This window comes from Saccostrea echinata, unplaced genomic scaffold (genome assembly GCF_033153115.1).
Source record: "Saccostrea echinata isolate AGI-Se365-2 ecotype Australia unplaced genomic scaffold, CSIRO_AGI_Sech_v1 ptg000022l, whole genome shotgun sequence".
NCBI classification, from domain to species: domain Eukaryota; kingdom Metazoa; phylum Mollusca; class Bivalvia; order Ostreida; family Ostreidae; genus Saccostrea; species Saccostrea echinata.
The window spans coordinates 14,655,119-14,669,435 of record NW_026889771.1 but is presented as its reverse complement, the minus strand read 5'-3'; the positions used below and the strand labels follow the sequence as shown (position 1 = coordinate 14,669,435).

General features: G+C 32.7%; 1 protein-coding gene across 1 annotated transcript; it reads right to left on the bottom strand.

Moving 5' to 3' along the window:
• Window positions 1-7,565: 7,565 nt before the first annotated feature.
• LOC133190949 (uncharacterized) lies at window positions 7,566-9,791 on the bottom strand. The gene is made up of 5 exons (XM_061326628.1): window positions 9,672-9,791; window positions 9,427-9,506; window positions 8,360-8,465; window positions 7,991-8,094; window positions 7,566-7,776 (listed from the first exon to the last, which is right to left on the bottom strand). Exons 1-5 carry the CDS (start codon window positions 9,775-9,777, stop codon window positions 7,609-7,611), a joined length of 564 nt encoding a protein of 187 aa, XP_061182612.1. The 5' UTR covers window positions 9,778-9,791; the 3' UTR covers window positions 7,566-7,608.
• Window positions 9,792-14,317: the final 4,526 nt, after the last annotated feature.

Here is a 14,317-nt window from a genome sequence, read left to right as displayed (position 1 = left end):
TCGTACTCGTCGCCTCTGTTCCTATGTGAGTAATCGTGTTGATCGCATTGTAACATCTCTAGTTCTGACCAATGGAGTTACATTCTACAGAAAGAAATCCTGCTGACTACTGTACCGGGATCATCTCTTCCATTACTGAGGTTATGCAACTTACATTGATCGTTGGTCCACAGTAGCTTTGTGAAACTATATATATAAAGACGTATGAGGATATTGTATGTTTTTCACCATTAGAACCATATTGGGATGTGGTAAGACCTTTGATGACAAAATCAGTACTGAACCCTCTATTTCCGGTGGACTTGAAACAGAGCAGTTTGAACGATTTTCTGTTAGGGTGATAAGGACTCCAACAAGACACTAAAATTGCATCTTACATTGATGATGCTCAAAGAACAGAGTGTTTAGTTCTTGGAGAACTTCAACAAGAACATTTCCAAAGATTATTTGATTAAACATATCATGGATGGGAAGCCATACCCATAGACAACAGAATTTCGTTACTGTGCAATAAATGTAGAATTTTTTTTGGCCATAGATACTATAAATCTGCATAAATATGCATTGAATGCAACTATTGGTGATAAAATATGAGGATAACGAACATGCAGTAATCAAAGTCTAAAGCCCATTAGAATAATGCAAATTTGGAGCAGAGCAAACACGGATCTCTAAAAACATCAGAGGTGGAATAGGGTGCCATGGAGGAGGAAGCATCCCTAGTTGACCGATCACACCCGCTGTGTGCTCCTCGTCATCATCAAGGAACGGAAAAAGTGACTGCATATTCTCGGAAGGGGAACACTATATAATTTGGAGTTAGATACCTTATGTTATTATTATACTATGAGGAAATCTTTTGTTACAGAAGCAATTGCCTTAGCGTTTTTGCTGGCGTCAGATATTGATCACTATAAAACTTCGGTTTTTAGGGTCTCAACTTTCACTTCAAAGTTCCGAGCGCTTGACGAAGGAACAGCTGCTACCTATTTTTTTTTTTTTATCGACTTAGGTCACTCGCGACCGGGGTTTGAACCCACTATCTTCCAATCACAGAGCGAGCACTCTACCGAATGAGCTACCGTGTCGGTCTGTTAAGATTTGAAGAGTAAAATTGATGTTCAATGTCAAGACATCTGAACACAAAATGGCATAGTCCATTAATTCTGTATTGGCTACTTTGTGGAGAAGGAGAATACTTTCAGAACTTCATTAATCTGGAGGGACCATCTTAATTCAGAGAAACATTTACGTACCAGTCTAACAGAAAAGGAGAAATCACCCAAGACATCGTAATAGAATTTTATTTTTGCTAAACATCATATTCTCCAAACTGTGCATCCTGAACTTTTACCCCCAACCCCTTACCCCCATTGTAAAAAAAAAAATTACCAACAGCTTTAGTATTTGACACTGAGGATTCCTTGAACTGTAATAAGGCAGCAAGATATGCATTTCCCAAGACAGCAGCGAGTTGCCATTTGAATAATTCCTCCATTAAAGTTATCAAGATCAGTATTTCAAAGGATTGATTGATTGTATGTTTAAGGTCCCTTTCGAGAATACTTCACCGTTATAGAGATGTCATATATCGATAGATAAAAATTAAATGTTTCTTTTTATCCTGCAATAGGCTGACAATTTTTGGTAAATTTCACTTGATGAGTAGAACAATAGGTTTGTTTAAATGAAATTAATGCCAAGCAATCTCAAAGTTAAAGAACACCGCGAGGAGTTCAGTGTTTGAAAGATGATACAGAAATTAATTTAAAAATCGAAAATATTTCTGGTTGTTGTATCTTTAGATACCTATGGTTTTCTATATAACTGCACTAAAAAGTCTAGCATTTTACCGAACATTAAAAAATCTATGTTGGATCGCTGAATGTACGAAAGCCCAGAAGGCTCATTCGGGATTCGAGTTTCGAAATACGAGATTCGAAATTCGAGTTTCGAGATTCAAGATCCAAACTAACCAATCAAAAGGCGGTTTAAGATTCAGTTACTCCCCTTTGCTAAGTTTTGACCTTCAAGAAATCGTTGAATATATTCAAACCAAAGAGGTCATTTGATTATATTACAATGCAAGAAAGAGTGTTATATATAAGAACGAAATTAGAAAAAAGGTAGGGTTTTTGGTCTGCAAAATATGCTTAAATTTATAACTTCTTAAATATTATAATACATTTATATCAAGAATATCAATATCGTATTATCTACTTTGTTTGATGTCATAATAAAAAATATTGTTTATAGAATTCAAAGAGCCAGGGGGTGGGGGGGGGGCGTATTGTTGTCGATGAGAATTATTAGTGTGCAATTAAACAAGTGACTAGCGATTAATGATAAAAAGTAATACGGGTTTCAAAGTGGATATAGTTTGTGACAAGGTATTAGAAAGTGACCAGTGACTAATACGGGTTTCAAAGTTAAGTGTGCAATAAAACAAGTGACTAGCGATTAATGATAAAAAGTAATACGGGTTTCAAAGTGGATATAGTTTGTGACAAAGTGTTAGAAAGTGACCAGTGACCAATACGGGTTTCAAAGTGGATATAGTTTGTGACAACGTATTAGAAAGTGACCAGTAACCTAGTTTGTGAGAACAAGAGACAACTCCTTAAGTACGGATGGCTGAAATATACATGCTTGATAAAGATAATGATTTTTCTTTATTCAGGCCCGTAGGAAATAATAAGAATGTAATGTAAAGCCCCCCCCCCCAAAAAAAAAAAACAACAACAGAGGGGTATCACGGTTATTAGACGTTATTTTTGAAAGGACACGAGCATAAAGTTGCTATGTTTTCTATTGTATATCATATCGGTAAAATATAAGGGGAATGGGGGGGGGGGGCACGTGCCTAGGGTCCTATGGCTATGTTGTTTATTTATTACAACGGTAGACAAATGTTCGGTTATCAACAATCAGTGTCAATCTTGCGATGCATGGGCAAAATAATTATATATTCGATAATTATTCATAAGGAATTTTTTAAACTGCTCGGTCTCGCAAGATACATAACCAATCAATACACAAGTTTCAATACATGATGCAATGGTCATAGAGAAAAAAAAAGTTATAAGTATTTAATAATGATAAAAAAAAATTAATTATTTTAACAAAACAATGGACCCTCTATACACCTTTAGGACTTTGAAAAAATCGTATGGCCTAAAGGAGTAAGTTTTAAAATTACTTAGTTCATGTATGCCTTTTTAGTGTACACAGGAAACCTTGAAAGGCATCGTAGTAGTGATAAAGTTCGCTTTCCAAATGATGCATATTCCATGTAGGCAAAAAGGCTGTAGCCTAACCATCATTTTCTTGATGTAAAAATATTTATTTATACATGTATTAGGTTGAAAAATGGGGAAAAGTTGATCATAATTAAATCTTATTTATTTACCAGTTACTAGAATATATTTTCATCAAGTGCAATTAAAGTATTTTTAGCAATCCACAATTTTATGCCTATCCAATTTTTACAGTATACAAAACTTTTGATTTTTATAGCTGGTTAAATCTAAAATTGAAATGTTACCTTGAAGAAGATATCAGATTATTAAAAATGACAGCAACAGGAGTCTACGATGAGGACAAGGAATACAAATTAGGAAAAATGTTTGGCTTAGTAGGAAGTCAAACATAAATATTTTAAAAATTGTATTTAGATTATTCAGTAAAGAAGTTTCCATAATTTCCAAGCACTGTGTAAAGATTTTAAAATTTCTCAATTTTATTAAGAGTGGTCATGAAGATTTAAATTTCTGTATCATAAAAATATGTTTAAATGATTTATAATTATATTCACTGGAAAAATGACAATGGTAGATGTCTCCACTCCAAGATCGCAGAAAGTGGTCCTCCGACCACCCCCCCCCCTCCCCTTCTATTGAGAGGAGGCGACTCCCTCCTTGCCTATCCGCAATTCGGCAATGATGCGCTTTTGGTGAAATCATTGACTTCACATTAGCCTACACATTAGCAGAAGGGAATATACACCACTGTTTTCCAATAGGAGAGATACAATGTACATAAAAATTAAGTTTTCAATTACTTTTCTTGGTCAAGGCTCTGAATACTTGAATTAATAAAAAATTATATAATGTACAATACAGACTGGAACTAATTCTATTTCCTATCAAATAGTAAATCAGTCTATCTGCACAACTGCACCCTTAGATGTAATGAAATGTATCCTTAAATTAATAACTGTTCAGTGTAAAGACGATCCTTAGTATTTTATATCAATAAAAATTTTTCTCCCTCATCAATGTAATTATTAAGTAATTTATCGACCAACTAATTTCGCTATTCAACGATAAGACCACATAATATTATATATGTATCTATTTTTTTTTTTTTAATGAGGAAAATAAGATTTTAAACATATATTTCAAAACGTTACCCTAATTTCATTTTTATTTTGTTCTTATACATATAACATTTTTTCTTGCATTATTATATCAGCAAATGAACCATTTGTTATAAATATATTCAGTGATTTCTTGATAGTAAAAACTTAATAAAGGGAGTAATCAAATATTGAATCCGCCTTTTGATTGGTTCGTTTGGATCTTAAATAGCGAATCTCGATTTTCGAATCTCGTATTTCGAAACTCGAATGAGCCTTCTGGGCTTTAGTACTGAATGAGATATTAGACCGCTGTCCTTTTTTTACGTCACACTGTATGCAGCTACATATGTATACTATTTGCTTTCATTATGGAAATGATCGAGTTAAATCTACAGTGCGGGTACACGAAATTTACATCTATCGCAAACATGGAAGCTAGCGCAATATATTTCAAAATAAAAAGTCAACTTTTTAACAAAAGAGTTTTTGAATGTCTTCTCGGGCAAACTGCGTTTTGCTGACCCCTCGAACTAAATGTTTGCTTTTGAAATAACTGCCTCACGCAAATCGATTGGTTCTTGCCCTCGAACCCTGTCAATAAATGTATATTATTGACAGACATTAAAAGAAGTAAAAGGTCAGTTGTAGGAGAAAGAAATAATCATGTATATACATGTGGTAGAAACAAAATTTTGAACTATACAATGTATGATTAATTTCAGTGCTGGTCATTGTCATTCATGAATAAAGTACACTGTAGAATCATCATTATTCGTGGGGATATTATGTTCGTGGATTTAGTGGATAGCCCTTATCCACGACTTAACGTCCCCACGAGAATTGAAACACACATTTATAACAGTTAATTTACTTATCTTATTAAATATAAAATGCAAGTTATCCACGAAATTACGTCCCCACGAAACAGTCAAACTTTGGTTACCCTCAAAAACGTCGATCCCAACGATCGAGCAATGATGATTCCACTGTACAAATAAACGTTTTGGCGATAGAATTACCGATACTCGATTGGTAGGGGGACCGATTATCCAGCAACTTCATTTTTACCGATTTCACAAACTTTCTTCCATTTTTAAAATAACTGAGCTGTTTATTGTGAAGATAGAGACTTTATGTTGTACTTCAGAAGCCTGTTGTCAGTAATGTTGTTCTACATTCTTTTTATGAATCTATTATTAGGTCTTTCCACCTTTCTGTGGAAAGACCTCTTGAAATGCTTATGTTTATTATTATTATTATTATTCTTCTTTTTCTTCCCGGACTTTTGAAACCACAAGACTTATCGAAAAACTTTATAGTTCATGACACTGGATATTAAAAGTTATTCTGAAAAACGACCCCCCGTGTTTGACCTATGACCTCTTACAAAGTTATTGCCCCTTTCGCAAGAACAGCTTGTTATCGCTAATCCTTCGAAACCGGAAACCGTAGAGATACAGAACCTTCATCAATGTCCTGGACTACATGAGAAGACCTTTCAATCTATTCATTGCGAAATGATTTGTCGATCCCTTCAATGAGTTATTGCCCCTGAAAGTTTATGAAGTTTACGTATAATGAAAAATTTTCAAAACGATAAGTCGTAGAGACATGGAACCAACTGCATTAGATTCTTTGACCTCAGACCTTAAAATTTTTGTCAAGGTCAAAGGTCAAGGTCATTCAAAATATGAGAAATTAAGCTCTTTTTATATCTCTTTTGTCTTTCAACCTATACTATATATCTTTACATCTTTGATATGTCTCCTTAAAACCATTTCACAGATTTTATACATGTCCCCTAAGTTTAACCCCTTTAAAAGTTATTGCCCCTTTCACTAAAAACCTTGTTATCGCTACTCCTTCGAAACCGTAAACTGTACAGACACCAAACCTTCACTAATGTCTTAAGGGTCTTTAGACACAACTTCAATCTATTCAGTGCGAAAGGATCTGTTGGTCCCTTATATGAGTTATCGCCCTTTAACGTCTTTGCGCTTATTATTAATCCTTATAACTTTAAAACTAAAAGTCGTAGAAGCATGGGGTCAAGTGCAATGTGACCCTTGACCTTTGACCTTTAACATTTGTTCAAGGTCAAAGGTCAAGGTCATTTGAAAATTTTTAAAATTTTCATTTTTTCTATCTTTCAAGCCATTTATGGATTCTTTTTGTATAAAAATTAACTTTAGAGAGTAAAATATGAAAAATATATGAAATTGAAAGAAGGTGGAAAGTCCTCTAATTGTTCGAGAACAATTAGTCTACTAGTTTCTATTAATATTCCATTCGCAAATATAGTGTCAAATGACTTTCTAATGTCCATCTCATTGGAATGTTATAAAGCAGTTTATTTGTTAGTAGAACCTTCTGGCAACTTTATTAAGAAAAGTAGTTTAATATGCCTCCGGATCGAAAGATCCGGGGGGGGGGGGTATACTGTTTTTGTCCTGTCTGTCTGTTTGTCTGTTGTCAACTAACTATTGCGCTGTCAAGGGTAAGGCTTTAATATTTGACATGAGTGTTCATTATGACAAGACCTTTCCTTGGGTATCACCATATATGACCTTTTGACCTTTGAGTTTGACCCATTTTTGCAAAATTTTACCAAACTTTAACCTTGGCCATTACTTTTGAACGGTTGGTGCTAGGGCTTTCATACTTCACATATGTAATCCTTGTTACAAGACCTTTCTTTGGATACCAACAGCTTGACCCTTTGACCTTGGAGTTTGATCTTCTTTTGGAAAACTTTAACCTTGGCCATAACTTTTGAACGATTGGTGCTTCGGCTTTCATATTTCACCCGTGTATTTCTTCGGAGAAGGCCTTTCCTTTGGCACCATTAATTTTGACCATTTGACCTTGATGTTTGACATACTTTTGAAAAAAAAAACTTTAACCTTTTCCATATCTATTCAATGGTTGCTGATAGGCCTTTCATATTTCACAGGTTCATTCCTCGAGACAAGACCTTACTTTGGGTACCAACATATTTGATTTGCATTTGAGAAAGTTTAACTTTGCTATAAGTTACCATACGGGGGCGTCAGTGTTTCACAAACACATCTTGTTTTTAATTTGATATCTGTTCTTTCTTATTAAAACTGTCAGTTTGTAACATACTGGAGTCCAAAATGCAATCTATTTGAGGGCTAGTAAATTTTGTCTGAGAAAAAATCGTTAAAAACGAAGAAAGAATATGTTATGCCACAATTATGTTTTAAGTTTTAAAGCTTCTACACCATTCAGCAATTGGACACGCCTGGAACCCACTGACACACATTACGTGAGTTTCGCCTGGTGCAGTATCCGTTCTGGAATGTACAACCCAATTCTCGCTCTGTGATCACACATTTGTCTCTAGCGAGAATTCCACTGTTAGGGACTGATTGTTGTGGAAGGTTGATCTCAATCTGAAATAATTTAAAGATTTTAACTAGCTGGAAGTATATTTACTCAAAAATTTTAACTGCAAAACCCAAAACGAAGTCTTTGAAGTAGAAAATTGATTTTTTGCTGAAAATATCAACATTATTGTTCTGAAGACCAATTTTAAAATTCTACCAGAAATGTGGAAGGGAAAATGTTTTTCTAGAAGTGTAAAATGTGTATGTGGCGCAATTTTACCTTGCAAGAGCAGTCGTAATTCCATATCCTCTGCAAAGTAGAGAAGCTGTACTCTTCTTTCTCGATGATTCTCAACTTGTAGGGTGAATCATCGTCAACTGAAACTGTATGAATTTATATATTCAAATCAAATAAGCTTTATGCTTACAATGAATGCTTTCAAAAATATAGGAATCAAGAATATGACAGGTTTCAATTTTTGCATTGAACAGAAGAGAGGAGGTCAAACTTCAGACTATAAATCCCAAAAGTTCGAATACTGATAATAAGTGGCATTTTCACAATTAACGATTCGATAGTCAAGCTTAATGTTAGAGGTCCTTATATACTGCCGTATTAGTTTTCAAAGTACAAAATAAATGAACTTGCGATATAGGACGTATGCTTTGTTACGAGTCAATCTTGTAGGGCCACACGAATGCATCCTCCCTGTACCGGAAACTGTGATTATCCCTCCTCTGGAGGGTACCGCGCCCTTAGAAAAACATGCAAGAAATATTAATGGAATTGCATTGTGTCTAAGCGTACACTAGAAAAACTTTTTTAAAAAATTGTGCTTATTTTATTGTTTTTTATTTGTTTGATTTTCTTTGTTATTTTTTGTGTTCTTTTTCATGGTGTGTTTGTGTTTTTTTTAAATTTGTCTTTTTTTTTATTTTTTCCTTATTTTTTCTCTTTTTTAAATTTTTTGTTTATGTTTATCCTTATGTTATTTTATTTAATTATTTGCTATATTTCTATATCAGAAAATTCAAGAATTTTAAAGTATTTTGAATATTACTTTACAGAGTTACAAAGTTTTTTGTGTAAACATAACATCACAGACATTAGATACTATTCCATCATTTTACTATTATATGTTAGAAATCAAAGCATTTAAAATTAATTAAGTTCTGATAAGAGAATTAATGAGAAACTTTTAATATATTTATCATTTCATGAATTTCTATGACTAGTATCCCCCATCTCAGGTATTTCTTCATTCAAGAACGTTTTCATAAAATTTGTGGGCTATTTGTCCTTATTATGTTTAGTGTTTAACCTTTATAGCTTGGTGAGAAAAAGAAGCTTTTTATTTTACCCTGCTTTAATTTAATCGTCATTTCAACGATACACAATTTTTAAATCATATTTTAGTATTTAGTTTTTTTTTAAATTGTTTTTTTTTCTTGTTTTTTTTTTTTTTTTTTTTTTTTTTTTTTTTAACAAAACAGTTCATCGTTTAATAATCAGTATTATTTTTCATTAAATATTTATTTGCTATATGATTATTTTGGTTTTAATAAATATTGCAAATGAAATATAAATATGATTTACAAAATTTTAAACTAAATTACTGTCTGATAGTATGTTTTTATCAAATTTCATTCGAATGACATTAATTTTAAATAAAATATCACATCCTATTAAGGGGCACAGTACTGACCAACCCTTACCTTAATATTTGTTGCTACTTGTATCCGAAACGAAGACTCAAAATCCGACTCCCACGAACTTTGTACCGTACCGACGACGGCTGTAAGAAAATAAAACTGAATTATTACCACATACTTTAAAATCATATGAATACATAATCTTGAATATTGTTTTTTGTTTAATCTTTTCATTTCAATTATATGCAGTCATTTCAAATATACAGGTTTTTTTTTTTTAAATAGCATTAAACCTTCCATAAACCTACCATAAACTGCGTTACAGAACGGGGTCTGATCATGGCTTACATATGATCCACATCCAAAAACAAACTTGACATAGCTTAAGACTAACAAAACGTTGCTGATTTGCATGGTTGTATCAGGGGTTTAATTTTAATTAGATGAAATTTAAAGGGGAAACTGCACTTATATACATATGGGTCCTCAAACACGATCAAAAATTACGCATTGAACACGAAATGAATCATTTGCAACCAATTTTACGCAATTAGACAATTAAGTGATTATTTTCATGTCGAAATACAGCAATACAAAATATATGGTGAGACACTGCATTCATTAAGTATACAGTTTTAGTGAATTGTTCATTCTTAATGTCTCTACATCTAGTCAATCTTGTGTATTTTTTTTATTTATACATGTATCTTCCTTTTTCCTCAAATAATCATCCAAGAAAGATGATTTCGGATAAATAAATTAAGTACTTTAAGGTCATAGTGCACTACAATTTTGGGAAAGTTAGGTTTTAAAAAATAGCTTCTAAATTTTATTGTATAATTATATATCCAAATTAATTTGTTTCTGGAAAAACTAGAGTAAATTTATATTTATTTGCGGGAAGCTTGTTCTTTCATGTTTTTTAGCATTGAGTTTCAGTGTAGATATAAAATTAAAGATTTGGGGATAATGAAAAAGTAAGTCTGGGTTGATAGTAAATTTCGTGGTTATTATGCGTTTTAGCGTCAATAAAATCTGCATAAGCTGTTTTATTTCTATAACAAATGTTTTTGTGTATCCTATGTCCTTGATTGAACATATTTCAGATAAGGAATTAATTATGATGACATATTTCTGCCCCCTACATGCAAGGTAAATTATTAACATGCGAGAAAAGTGTGTCAACATGCAAGATAATAATTATAGTCAACATGCAAAATAACCGTGTTTAATTGATTATAGATTTTTATGAAATTGATCACTGTTCGTTATCTTCACCTTGTCATTACATAGAAAAATAATTATTAATTGTTTAAAAGTTCCTTACTTATAATCTTCTTCTTTATGCATTTCTACACATAAGACCGTAACAAGGACTCTCCATACGCTTCTGTCATTTGCAATTCTGGTGATGTTGTTCCAGTTATACCCTGTTCTCTTCATTTCTGTTTAAATTGTCCTCCTCCAAGTGCCCTTTGTTCTTTCATGCTTCCTCTTGACAGGTGCATGGTGTCCATTTCATAGCTCTTCAAATTTCTTAAATACACGAAATTTGTGTGGTTTAATGTGTAAATGTCACCAATTAATGTGTGTCAACTTTTTAATTGCAACTGAGTATTTTATATGTGACTTCCATATTAGTAATATGGGACGAATTTGCCATATCATAACTTTGGAGGTATGTAGGATACGTGTGTATACTTGTGGCATTTGTTTTTGAATCATTATAGGAACACCTTGGAATGCTTACAAAAGGTGAATACTTGTCTCGAGGACATCTGTGCGGAATCATGTTTTCTCTGTCCTGACAGAGTTGTGTTGGTTACCAGTGCAGTATCGACCACAGTGCTTACCTACTTCGCCCTAGCTGAAGAGGTGTGGTTCTACTTCTGATTTTGGCGGCACATGTCTTCCATAGAGAAAAAAATCATGATTGTCAACTCAGTCTTCTGTTGTTTTGAACAAAATGTCAAATTACGCAGCAGATTTGAAATTATTGAAGGGAATTTAGAGTTCGTTTACTCAATTAATGTTTCAAATTAGCTTTGACTTATGTGAATTCACATTAAATTTTATTATGATGATGAGAAATCAAATACACACAATGCGGAAAAGATATTATCTTTCTGCTCCTCTAATACTATTCACAAAGGAAGGTGGTCTAGTTTAAAATGGTATACATTAGATTCCTTCATTTTAAACTCCATTTAAATAAATTATTAGAAATTTCAGAAATGTCATGCATACTAGTACTTTATCGGGGTAGGAGTAATTAAGATGGTTGTATATCATAAAGGGGAATATATAGTCATTTAATTCATGTCGATTAAACACTTTGTCAAAAGTATCCTTTATATCAAGTGTGATATGTAATTTTTTTGTCCATAAGTAGTTGCTCATAGTCGAATCCTATGCTCTCTAAAAATATTATTAAAAAATAAATGTTATGTCCTCTGACCCGAAAATTCTGATGACCATATATTTTTTATGCTTTCTGCATCGGATGCCATTACACTTCAGTGCTTTCTGTCACCCGTGGCAAAAATTCTGGTATGACGAAGTTATGTGACAGTATGATACGGTGCTGGTACCCTATAGTGGTTGTGCAGAGGGACCATAACAAAAGTTTCATGGTAAAAGGTCTCAATTCTGTCTCTATGTAAAATCATTATCCCAGGAAAATTTTCTCTCCTCTTGACCAAATTTGGCTCAGACTTCACTCATACAGAAGTGGGTAATTACTAAACGTTAGTCCAGCTTCTTGGTACATATCAGGGTTTAACAGCTCTTTGTGTAAAATTCATGTCGGTAGCAATTTTTATCTTGTTTAATCTGGTTCTTACAATTATAGTACCTTTGAGAAAACATTGATTAATATGCACCAAATTTTCAAAGATCAAAATCGACGTTAGTCTAAAAACATTTATTATCATTATTTTTTATTTATTTATTTTGCTTTGAAAATCAAGGATATACATGTATTTAGGACCGGTTTGGCACATACTTCACTGTCAATTTTTTAAGTAAGTTTCAAAATCAAACGCTAAGGCTAGAACATGTCTAATATGTTCATTTTTTCCCTGAGCATATTTCCCCTGATCTTTAGGCCAGTCTGGCTTTTTATTTTAATGTTCTCATTATACCAAGATTTTTTTCCGAGTACTCTTACCAGCTTTTCTTATTATTGTAATTAACTATACCTTTCACCTATTATGTCTATTACATTGGAATTGCATGCACTATATTTGGTATAAATATTGAAATAACAATAAAATTATCTTAACTAAAACAAAAAAGCAGCATTTCGAAACGGTCATTATCTGAATTATATTTTATTCTGGTATATCGAGTTGTCAACGAGTACCTCATTAACCATATTCTCGTGGGAAACTAGGATGATCGAATACCAAAATTGCTGCTATTTAACTTGAAATAAATAAAAATCTATTTCACCATATTACAATTCAAATTACGAGGGTTGTTCGAAAAAGTTCGTGGACAATGTCAATCTTTGTTATACCACTTTCAAGAAATTTAAAATAAGCACATAATTATATGTAAAAATATTTATTTTGTTGATGTGTGAAGTTTCATTCACTTCGATTTCATAGAAATCAATTTACTTCATTTTAAAATCAACATGTTTGATAACCCTGGAGCACACTTTACAACATTTTAACGTCAAAAATATAGCGTATTCTCCCTATACATTTCAAACAGTCTGGTCCAATATCTGCTATTTAAAACATGTCTCTATCAATTGAAATTCATTTTGTTAACAATTGTTCCAGTAGCATAATTTTGTTTGTCAGTTTTCTTTTTTTGGTTTTTTTAATCGCTTAACTATGCTTTCAAAAGATCAGCAACCGTGAAGCGCCTTTCTCTTTCCAAGACCATACAAACTGAACGTTTTTGGTTAGATTTTTACAGATAACCCGTTTCCTCGTCTAATGCAAAGTCCATATCATTCAAATACCGCCTGGGCCATTTGCACACAAACACATAGGATGACTGGATTTTGAGATATTTCATGCTTCCTACAACATTTTTAGATTTTATTTTGACGTTTCTACGACGTCAACTTTTTTGCCCTTTTCATTGAGGACTACCAATCTTCAGAAATTGATCTCTTTTCCATGAAGCAAACTTTTAATTCATAATTTGGAATGTGAAACGATGTAACAATTCTTAAATTGATCGTCTAGATTTTTTTTTTTTGATTTTGAGCCATTTTACAGAGGCAGTGCCTACAGGCATTAATTAGTGTATTGTTTCTAAATTACTAAATTCTGACTTGCTCCGCGAACCAATTTTCACAATTTTTAACTCCTAATAAGTTTAAAATAAAATAAATCAAGATATTTTAATTTTTTTAAATACAAATCATATGAATTTATTGTTAAAATATTTCTACCAAATTTGGATGTAATATGACGTTAAATAAAAAAAGATATGACAGGAGTCCACGAACTTTCCGAACAACCCTCGTATAAAAGATACTGACTATGCATTTAGTTTCTCTTTAGTATGCAAACGGAACACAATTTAAATATATACTTGCTACAAATCAGAGAAAGTAAGAAACTGACAAAAGCGGTCAAAAGTTGATTATACAGTAATTACAAAATAATTATGGCAGCTAGTCGAAAGATAGGACTTGTGATGGAACATATTGTCGTTTTGTACACATTGTCGTCGGCGGCAATATGTACCTACCCTTGCTGCACATCACATAATGTCGTCCTTCGGTACATATTGTCGCCGGCTGAAAAGTTACACATGTATATATTGTCGCCAGCGACATTATGTGCCTACCCCTACTGCACATATTGTCGCCCCAGTTAGAGTTGCTTAAGGATTTTTTTTGTAGTTTTGATTGATTGTATGTTTGATTTACGTCTCATTCGAGAATTTTTCACTCATATAGAGACGTCACCATATACCGGTGAAGGGC